This window comes from Leptonotus elevatus, chromosome 19 (genome assembly GCF_054856555.1).
Source record: "Leptonotus elevatus isolate MCC_2025b chromosome 19, RoL_Lele_1.0, whole genome shotgun sequence".
In the NCBI taxonomy this organism is placed as follows: Eukaryota; Metazoa; Chordata; class Actinopteri; order Syngnathiformes; family Syngnathidae; genus Leptonotus; species Leptonotus elevatus.
This window is the reverse complement of record NC_141257.1, coordinates 461019-470991: the sequence shown is the minus strand read 5'-3', so window position 1 is coordinate 470991 and position 9973 is coordinate 461019. Positions and strand designations below refer to the sequence as shown.

At 52.7% G+C, this 9973-nt stretch overlaps 1 protein-coding gene across 1 annotated transcript; it reads right to left on the bottom strand.

Annotated features, from left to right (window-relative positions):
• Nucleotides 1–2361: 2361 nt before the first annotated feature.
• Nucleotides 2362–8434, bottom strand: LOC147157318 (guanine nucleotide-binding protein G(I)/G(S)/G(T) subunit beta-3-like). Its single transcript, XM_086062827.1, has 9 exons — nucleotides 8238–8434; nucleotides 6482–6596; nucleotides 6253–6398; nucleotides 5812–5875; nucleotides 5244–5400; nucleotides 5033–5099; nucleotides 4749–4950; nucleotides 3643–3859; nucleotides 2362–3074 (listed from the first exon to the last, which is right to left on the bottom strand). The coding sequence occupies exons 2-9, from the start codon at nucleotides 6548–6550 to the stop codon at nucleotides 2968–2970; spliced, it is 1029 nt and encodes a 342-aa protein (XP_085918953.1). The 5' UTR covers nucleotides 6551–6596; nucleotides 8238–8434; the 3' UTR covers nucleotides 2362–2967.
• Nucleotides 8435–9973: the final 1539 nt, after the last annotated feature.

Here is a 9973-nt window from a genome sequence, read left to right as displayed (position 1 = left end):
GTTCACTCGACCACGTCGTCGCCAAATCATCTGAAAAGATTTCCCAATATCAATCATTGATTGACGATAATCATCACAAGATGACTATCGTACGTACACTCTTACTCAAGTACGCGTAGTACTTGGATACTTTGGCAAACCAAGTACACGTGCAGACTCAACACACCATTTTTGTATTTGATTTGAATTGTCAATGACATAAACGACATTCTGATAACGGACAAACCTGCTAACTCCCGTTTTGGGTCTTTTTTTTTCCTCATCTGTGGACTTTTTCTTTTTTTTACACCTGAAACACTTTTGACACAAGATCGGGAGGAAGGAATGAGGAAGAGGAGGAGGAGGAAGAGCGGCCGACATGTGACCTGGCAGCCTTGCTCCTCTTCCTCCTGCTGCTGCCATCGCCATGGAAACGCATGTGAAGCGACTGGCGCCAGCAGGGTTCGATGTTAAAGGTGGCGACGGATAACACATGCACAAGTCATGTTCGATAGCACTTTTTTCAGACCGATACTAGTACAAGTACTCATCTTGGAGTCGTCACCGATGCAGATATTTTGGATACATAAAATGTCGCCCTCAAAAACAATGACAGATCATTTGAAAGAAAGACCTCAATAATAACCTTTTTCCTTAAAATTGCATGAACTGAATGGCAATTGCCACAAGAGGGCAGCATTGCGATCATTGATAATCAGCCCGATACCGATACTGGTTATCCATACTTGGCCATCTTTTAGCAAAAAGAGTGGCTCGCTGCAGTCCTGGGTAGGAAAATGAGCCAGCGTTTCGCAATCTTGATTGAGCCAAGACGCATTTTTGAAAAATGTCGAGCAAACGTCACAAAAAGACGACGCGCAAGTCAAATCCTCGACATTTCATTCTTCAGCTTGCGTCCAAACGTCAATTGCACAAATCCATGATCCAATCCACCATATCATGCTAATCAATGGATTTCTGGAGCCAAATTCATTTGCTGGCTCAGCTGACGACGTCTCGCTGATTGCCGATGGCCGATTTCGGCCGATTGGCCGAGCCATCCGATCGCGATACGCTGGAGGCGTGACGACATGCTTGCGACACGCGTGTGTGTGTGTGCGCTCTCAAAGGTCAACGGTTCCCTCGTGGGCTGCCTGTTGCGTTCGGGGACGCTCGGCATGCGCCACTAATTGAAGGCAGCAAACGTGCTGACATTTGGCATCAAGTCTTGACAAATAATGACAACGTGGAGCAGCAGGACGTGAGCTGTCGTCTTGTCATTGCCACCTGCGACCAGCAGGAGGAGACCAAGAGCAGCAAAAGTGGACGCTCATCAGCATTTCGGCCCCGAAATGTGTCAACGCTCGTTTGGTCATTCAGACAAGACAAAAAAAAAAAAAAACTGGCAAAAAAGAAGAACACAATATGGACAACAAGTGAGAAAAGAAGAAGAGAAAGAAAAAATGGACAAGAGGGAGAAAAAGAGGGGGAAATAAAAACTGAAAAATACGGGAAAGAACAAAAAAGGAGAGAAAAAAGCAACACGAAAAAGGAGAAGAAGAAAAGAAACCGTGCTGTCCCGAGATGATGAAATGCGTCCCAACTTGAGAGCAAATGCAACGAGAAAGAAAACCACGACACTCGCAGCGGGGGCGGTCATGAAAAACGCAAGCGCGCGCGCGCGTTGGAGAGGAAACTTTTAAAAGGTGTCGAGCGACGCGCGCGTCCAAAAGCGGCGGCGGAAACTCGCAAGTCAGCAAATGGACAAAATGGCCTCATTCGTCAAGCATCAGCCGCCGCGCACCTGCCGGCAACTCACCACCGGATGCCGGCAAGACACACGCGTCACAAGTCAGCCGCTGAGAAAGAAAAGGCGGCCAAGTTCTTGGCCGATCGAGACGAGAGCCGCCGAGCCCGTCTCAAAATCCACACTTGATAAGATCGTCAAGCAAATGTCAAGGTCAGACCTCGCGAGGAAACGTCGCATTCACAAATCGATCAATGCTTGAATGGCGCCTTTGTTGGAAAGCAAACTTGATCATCTGCCGAAGGAAAAGCGCAAAAATGAGCTCTTTTCACGTCATGGCTCAAATTGGCGGCCTTGCGAGCAACGCAACAACGTTGGGTCCGAACAAGCAGCAATGAAGAACTTCAAACGTGACGATATGATTTCGATGACGTGTTCCAATCAGCCCTCATCGATATTCATGCTGACATTGTTGTGCGCGCGCGTGTGACTTTTTACTCAGTCAAGCAGATTTCCTCGCAAACCTTCCACTTTTTTTTCTTTTATGGTTTTAAATCTTGTTGTTGTTTTTTTTTGGGGGGGGGGGGGGCGTTTGTTTTCAACACACACGGACGGACAGACGGACACACGTTGGCTGCTGTGAATGCAGAATTCTACATTTATTAGAAAGTTTCTTTTTCCAGAGGAGCCGAAAACGCAATCGGAGGTGATTGACAGGAGCCTCGAACGTTACATGCCACACATTTACAAATCAACATCTGGACCTGCACAGTAAAGGAAGTAGGGGGGGGGGGGGGGGGGGAGCCTCCAGGAAGGCGTCCGTCTCTATGTGCAGTCCGGAAGGAAAAAAGAAAGAAAACAAGAGACTGAATGACAATCGAGCGCTAACGTTTGACGCCATTAAATAGAAAGGAAAGAAATCTAACAAGTGCTCTTTACATACAAGCGCGTGCAGGCCTACTTCACAGTCAAAACAACATCTGCATTCCTACATTCCGTCAGTAGCAGTCAGACTTTTTTGTAATTTTTTTTCAAGTGTTTTTTTTAATCGCGCTAGACTTTTGAACGGCGACTTCATTCCTGGCGGATGTCGGCCGGCTGGCCTCCTTTTTTCTTTTCTTTTTCTTTTTTGCATGGATGAGACGACGAGAGATGACGGAACCTCTTTCGAACCGACGCAGAGCCTTCCCGTGTTTGCTTCTGTCTTCCCTGTCGCGCCGTGGGCGGCCGCCGTCTGTCCGTCAGTTCCAGAGCTTGAGGAAGCTGTCCCAGGATCCCGTGCAGACGCCCATGCCGTCCTCCGGGACGCCGGTGCAGCTGACCCGGTTGTCGTGGCCGGACAGGACGCCTGCGCGCGCGCACACACCACAGGGAGAAAGCGCCCGCACGGAAGTCACGCACAGGGTTCGGGGAGGGTTCGGCTTGGCGGCAATCGCAAATGGCTTGTTTTGTAAAACATCCAATGAGAGGCACAAGATGGCGCCAGAGGAAGATGATTAGTTTGCTTGTCAATGCGTCTTGGACTCGCCTGTCTTTGTTTTGATGACGACAACCAATCGTCGTCGTCGTCGTGATCGTCATCAACTGCATTTTCCAAGACAAAAACGTCTATTTCTTACAAAATGAACACTAAAAAAGGAAGTGACCAAAATAAATAAATAAAAATGTCAGCAACTTTCTCATCCTATTTGGATGAGAAACCTCTTTAGCTGCTAGCGGTAGCTTCTTCGGCAGACTGACGACATTTGAAATGTCGCTCGGACGCAACATGATGGAGACGCTCGCAACGTCCTTCAAATAAAGTCCCGGGTGAGAACGCAAGCAAAAGCCAACTATCGCGACGCGTCTTCATGAGGAGAAACTCGTCCTCATGAGAACGCTTGTCGCGAGAAGACGCGAGCGGCGTTTTGACTCACCGACTTTCTCGCCCTTGAGGGAGTCCCAAATGTGGCAGTTGAAGTCGTCGTAGCCGGCGAAGATGAGGCGGCCCGAGTTGGAGAGCGTCAGAGAGGTGACGCCGGCGTTGAGGCTGCCGTCCTGGTAGTTGATGACCTCCTGGTCGGCGCGCAGGTCGTACATCTTGCAGCTGCAGTCGTCCGAACCCGTGATGACGGCGTTGCCGCTCTGGAAGAACTGAACACAACCTTTATTTGCTCTTGTGTGTTAGCACGAAGCTAGCAGTTGTTCTGGGCTTTTTTTGAAAGAAGGACGCATGCGGAGCTCGTCCTCGCGGTGCCACAAAATCATAAAAGACTCCGTTTATTCATTGGACAAGCTTTCAAATGTCAGAAATGTTCTGCGCTTTTATTTTGTGGCACTTGCGGAAGTCCAGGAAGTGCGACCCGCTGGAGGCGTCTTTACACCGAAATGAAAGACGCTTAATGGGAAAAAGGGGAAAAAAAACGGGAAAAAAGGTCGTCCGTTGACTGAAACGCAGATTTACGTTGTTGCTCGCTGGAATGCGGACGAGGTCTTGCTCGATTGCGATTTCGCGTGACGTGAACGAACAGCACTTTTTTGTATGTTGTCAACTGAAGTGAAGCAAATGAAAACTTCTCCTTAAAGCGCTGCCTGCTTTTCGTTTGAGCAAACTTTTCATGTGTGTAACTGAAGGTGCATCGAATAACTTTTAAGGACTTTATTATTTGTTTGTTGACGATGTTGCTCTTACGGCGAGTCAACAAAAGGAACAAAGAAGCAATGACACCGTAAGGAAGACCAGCGCGCGTCGTCGTTGTCTGGATGGCTTTCAGGGGTGGCAAAACCAGAACCAGAAAGGAAAAGCCTGCCACAGTTTGGCTCGAGCCCCGGGTGCTAGCTAGCTAGCTAGCTAGCGTTCTAGCGTTCTAGAGTTCTAGCGTTCTAGCGTTCTAGCGTTCTAGCGTTCTAGCTAGCTAGCGTTCTAGCTAGCGTTCTAGCGTTCTAGCGTTCTAGCTAGCTAGCTAGCACCCGGGGCTCGAGCCAAACTGTGGCAGGCTTTTCCTCCGTTCCTTCTTCGCGCTCCAGGTGCGGCCCGACTCACAGCGATGGCGTTGATGTCGCTGGTGTGCCCGATGAAGGTCTGCTTGCAGGCGCCGTCCCGGATGTCCCACAGCTTGGCCAGCGAGTCGCAGGCGCCCGAGATGAACGTGTTCATGTCGGGGGACAGCGCCAAAGACATGCAGTCGCCGATGTGGTTGGTGAAGACCACCTTCTGCTTGCCCGTCTCCAGGTCCCACAGGCAGCTTGACCGCAAACGCAAGACGGGACAGTTACGGGCGCGCACAAGCTTTCGGAGGGCGACGTGCCGCCGGGACCGCCGCTGACCAGGTGGTGTCGCCGGACGCTGTGAGGATTTCCGTGTCGCTCAGGAAGCGGCAGCAGGCCAGGTAACCTTGAGGACGGCACGAAAAAGGGCAAAACTCAACCAAAACGAGCCTGGCAGACAGCGAGCGGTCCGTAGTCGGGACCGACGGGACCGACGGGCCTCAAGCGTCCAAATAAAGAGCGGCGGGCCGAATGCGGCGTGCTGGGTCACCTGTGTGCGCGTCCAGTTCCCTGAGGGTCTTGGGAGTGGCCCCCTTGATGTTGCAGACGGTGCACATGTTGTCCAGGCCGCCGCTGGCCACGAAATTGCCGGACGGCGCGAAGGCCACGCTCATCACCCACGCCGACTTCAGCGGCACCGCCACCAGCTGCAACGCGAAGACACACACTTGGATTCCTTTCCTGGGAATCGCTCAGCCTTTTCCCCTTTTTCTTTTCAACTCAGGTAACAAATGGACGCGAGACCACATCACGCAAAAAACGCCACACAAGGAAATGGAGCCGATTGTTTTCAGCGCGACTTCCTCTCGTGCGCTTCTTTAGCATTTATGTACTTTAGCTTCATCTTCTTTTGGAAATCATCAATTGTAAAAAAGAAAAAAAATATCGATATTCATCGACGTCTCTCGAAATCTTGATCAATATGCGCCAGCCACTGTGGGTGGCTGGCGACCAGTCCAGAATGGGCCAAAGTCAGCCGGGATTGGCGCTCGCTTCCGATGCCATCCCAGATGAGGAATCAAAGTGTGCAGTTCTTCCCGTTTGTCTTCTGGACTCACCTTGTTGCCCGTGAACGTGTCCCACACCAGAAGTTTGCCATCCTGCGACGCGCTCACCATTTGCCTGTCGCGCGCCACACACAAAAATCCTGTCCGTTAGCTTAGCACGCTAGCATAGCCCAAGCTGCGGTCTTGCGCCATCAAGCGTCGTTCAAGTCGCAGTGCTTTGACTTATGAGGGTTTTTTTTTTTTGCTTTGACACGCAAAGCCCAAAATGGACATATGAGCTCTTGCGTTTCAAGCTGAGCGTCTGTACTATACTGCCCCCCGGTGGCCAAAACGCACACAGTAGAATGAGCAGCACAATGGCCATTGAACGGAAGCAACAAGAAAAAGAAAAGGAAAAAAAAACTTCACTTCACTCGATCCTATCCGAAAGTCGCTTGGAGCCCAAATTTTGCGCGTGGGAAAAGTGTTGCGTGAGAAGTGGGCGTGGCTCACCTGGAGTCAGCTGACCAGTGCATGGCGTAGATTTTGGCCAGGTGACCTTTGAGCGTCTTCCTCTGCTTGAGCTGGACGCGCCCCACCGAGGCCACGCTGCCCGCCGCCGCCGACATGCTGCTGTCGTTGACGGCCTTGCGCGCCGCCTGCGCCGCCACGGGAACGACCGCAGTTCAGCGCCATTTCCATTTGTTGCATTTGTTGCATTTGGCCGCTCGCGCTCGCTCACCTCAATCTTGGCGCGGAGGCCGTCGCACTCCTTTTTCAACGCATCCATCTCAGCTTTCTCAGCTGCCATGACGACAGTGGCGAGGGGACCTTACTGGCGGGAAACTTGAGCCAAACTGCGACAAAAGGCAACAGGGACGGCCCAGGTGGGATCACGTCACATTTTCATCATCATCTCCCGCTCAGACACACGACGCGTCACTTGGCGAAAACGGCGAGACTTGAGACGGCAGGAGGACGAATGGCGAGATGAGCTCGCGGGAAGATTTTCATCAGGTCCCGTTGACAAAATATTGGCGAAAGATCGTCACCAAAACCAATCGAGATCCACAAGGACTTGAAAGTGAAAGACTCGGTCAGAACTTGCGTGAAGGTTTGGACCGGCACCGGACGCAGTCAAACATTTGCAAGACTCAAGTCAGTCTCGAGTCTCGAGCAAGTTCAGAGTCCGGAGCACGTCAAGTCCTGTGATAAGTCGGATCAAGCGACCTCGTGAATGCGGTCCGACCGGCAGTCGGCACCATCTGGTCTTCGTCTGGAACGAAGACCACGAAGGTCAAATAACCAGAATTAATAAGCCTCGTCGTGTCCCGAGTCAAGTCAGGTGCGAGTCTTCGGCTTGCAAGTCCAAGTGACGTCTCAAGTCAAGTCGTAGTCACGCCCCGACTGGATCGAACTCGATTCCGAGTCACAATTCCCCGAGACCAGACGCGGAATTGTGAAAATCCCAAAAAGTCTCTGGTTCGGTCCCGATGGCACAAAGTGGGACGGCTTCAGCCGTGGCCTCGATACGTTGAGCCAGAACTCCTTCCAATGTGAGAGATTAGACACGGACCCGATGGACGTAATCCCGCCTAATTCTGTTAACGCTGTGACGACAACGAAGTGGCGGCAAAAGACGGAGCCGAAGTTCAAAAGCCAACCGGGAACATTTGATTCCTTTTCGCTCACCGGTTGCTTGAATTCGATTGTGAGGATTTTTTTGAGGGACTTGAAGTCCATCGGATCATCTGGATCAGGATCGGATGATGCGTTCCATTGGATCGGCTGTAATGCCTTCATTTGCCCGATTGATCGATGACGTCATTGATCAGCTCGGCCATATAAGACCTTATTGAATCTTTCTATCCATTTCAATTGCGTCAATTCTACGTGGATTTTTGTGTTCCGCGGCTCGGTCCGTATCTAGCTAGCATCAGTGCTAATTAGCTTCCCATGAGCCGCGGCAAGCAAACGTTTCATTTGTCTCCTGATATTCCTCCAATAAGTGTAAATTCCGGAGAGGTCGGGAGTCAAGGGCAGCAAAAAACGAACAAAAAGGCCCCCACCCCCGTGTGGCGGACGCGGGAGGTGCGGCGCCCCAAGGATGAAGGTGCGATGGGCAAATCCCTTTACAGCTCAAATCTCCGTCATCCGATTAGCGGCCGGGATCGTCCTCGGCCGGGATCGGGAAGCACAACCTCCCAGGAACATCATCAACGTCGCAACTTGCAGAAATGGAACGTGGCCAAGTTGTCCCGTCCCCGAATGAAAGACAGAATCCCGCCCATGAGATTCTCGGATCTCGCTTCAAGAATTGAAAGTGGATCGTCACCACAACTTTGCACGGCAGACGATAAAAGGAGGAGAAATGAGAAGAAACGGCAAAAGAGCCCAAGCGTGCAGAACTTGTCACCGGCGGGCGGACGGGCGGACGGACGGACGGACGGGCGGACGGACGGACGGACGGACGGGCGGGCGGACGGACGGACGCTCACCTTTCCTCGAGGCGTCTCCAATCCCAGGATGCTTCGGCTGCTGCTGCTCGGCTGCTCTCGGACGCGCCGACTGCTCGCTCAACTCCTCCTCGAGTCTCCTGGCGCCGATGAGGATTGCGGCGGATGAAGGAGATCAGAGATGAAGGGATAAAGCTCAACGATGGAAATAGAGAGAAGGAGCGAGAGCGAGCGTGGCGAGGAGGCTAAACCGATTGGGAGGTCGCAAATCGGGTCAGACGGGATCGGCCAATTAGGAAGAGGAGAAAGCCAACGGGTGGGCGGGGCACGGGAGAACGCCGTCCAACGGGAAAGCGCGAGAAGGAACACGAAGGAAACGCTTCACCGTCATTCGGGACAGCCGCAGCCTATCCCAGCGGACGTTGGGCCCCGGGCAGGCTCCGCCCTCGACAGGTCGCCGGCCAATGTCATGACACGTATCGACAGACGGCGGCCATCATCCATCGCCCCTTTGGTCTTGAGTGAAAGGAACATGCGCTTCATTGCAACGTCACGCTGTGATTGGCTGGCGACCAATCCCTTGCTGCCATGCACAAACGCGCTGACAAATATTTGGCCTTTTTCCACCGGGTCCCAAATCCCCGCCGGCCGGCCGGCCAGCGCGTTGCTTCGTTAGCGCTAACGAGCTGAGCCCGCTTAATCGCCGTCTAATGGGATATCCGGGAGCGGCCAATCTCGTTAGGGACTTACAGGGAGGCGGGGCTAAATGTGCGTCACGGCCAAGTGGATCAGGACTTGCGCAGACCTGAGAACTGGATAAAGGTGGCCGCGGCGGACATGTTGGAGCCGCGCGCGCACCTGATCTGGATTGGCAACCCGACCACGTCGTTCACGTAGAAGTTGCAAAAGCACTTTTGGTTCTTGACTCGCGGTCCTGTGAAGATTCACCAAAAGAGGCCAGAATGGAGCAACGAGGATTTTGGAGTCCACTCGTCACGAAATCCCTTCAGCAGACTTCCCCCAAACCTGGTCCTGCAGGCTTGTTTGTCCCGACGCGTCCGTCCTCCAACGCCTCCGATTGGAAAGATCAGTCTCGTTATCAGACTTGAATCAGGTGTGTTGGAGGACGGAAATGTCTAAAAGCCGCAGGACTCCGGCCCTCCCAGGACCAGGATCGGGGAGGCCTGCCCGACGGCATCAACATAAGCGCGTCGTGAACGATTGGGAGTCGAGAAGGATCGAGACTTCGGACAACGCAACGCCGACGAACTTCCATTTGCTGCCTCCATTGTAAATGTCAGGGCACGGGCTCGGCGGGCATCGGCCCGGCACACCTCGATGGCCGGTCCGGCCCTGGGACCGCTGAATGATTGCCAACGCAGATTCCCAATCGCCGCGTTTGGAACCCTTCCCGCATTCCTTCCTCACAAACGGGATTCGAAACGACTCCGCGGGTCCGGCGCATGAAAATCCCGATTGCGGACGGCGTTTTCGCGATGTCACAGGTTGGACTGCGGCGGCGTTCAGGTCAACCGATGACGGAAGCAGACCGCAAGGTCACATGACTTCCTGCTGGCTTGTTGTGCCCGTGCCAAGCTCAGGGTGGCAGCACAGGACCGACAAGATCCTGTTGACGCGCGTGCAGTGCGTACTCGGCTGCGGACCCGGGGACTGATTTCTGACATGATTGTTGACTTTTTCAACGTGTTCTTGATTTGGTTTTGGATTTCATTTGTGGAACGACTTCTTCTCTTTGTCCTTGAAGTGGTTCTTGACTC

Coding starts and splice junctions, on each gene's coding strand:
- LOC147157318 (XM_086062827.1), bottom strand. CDS start 6,550: ATGGCAGCTGAGAAAGCTGAGATGGATGCGTTGAAAAAGGAGTGCGAC. Junction 6,399..6,481: donor GCCTCCGCGCCAAGATTGAG/GTGAGCGAGCGC, acceptor GTGGCGGCGCAG/GCGGCGCGCAAGGCCGTCAA. Junction 5,401..5,811: donor ACACGTTCACGGGCAACAAG/GTGAGTCCAGAA, acceptor TTCGCGTTGCAG/CTGGTGGCGGTGCCGCTGAA.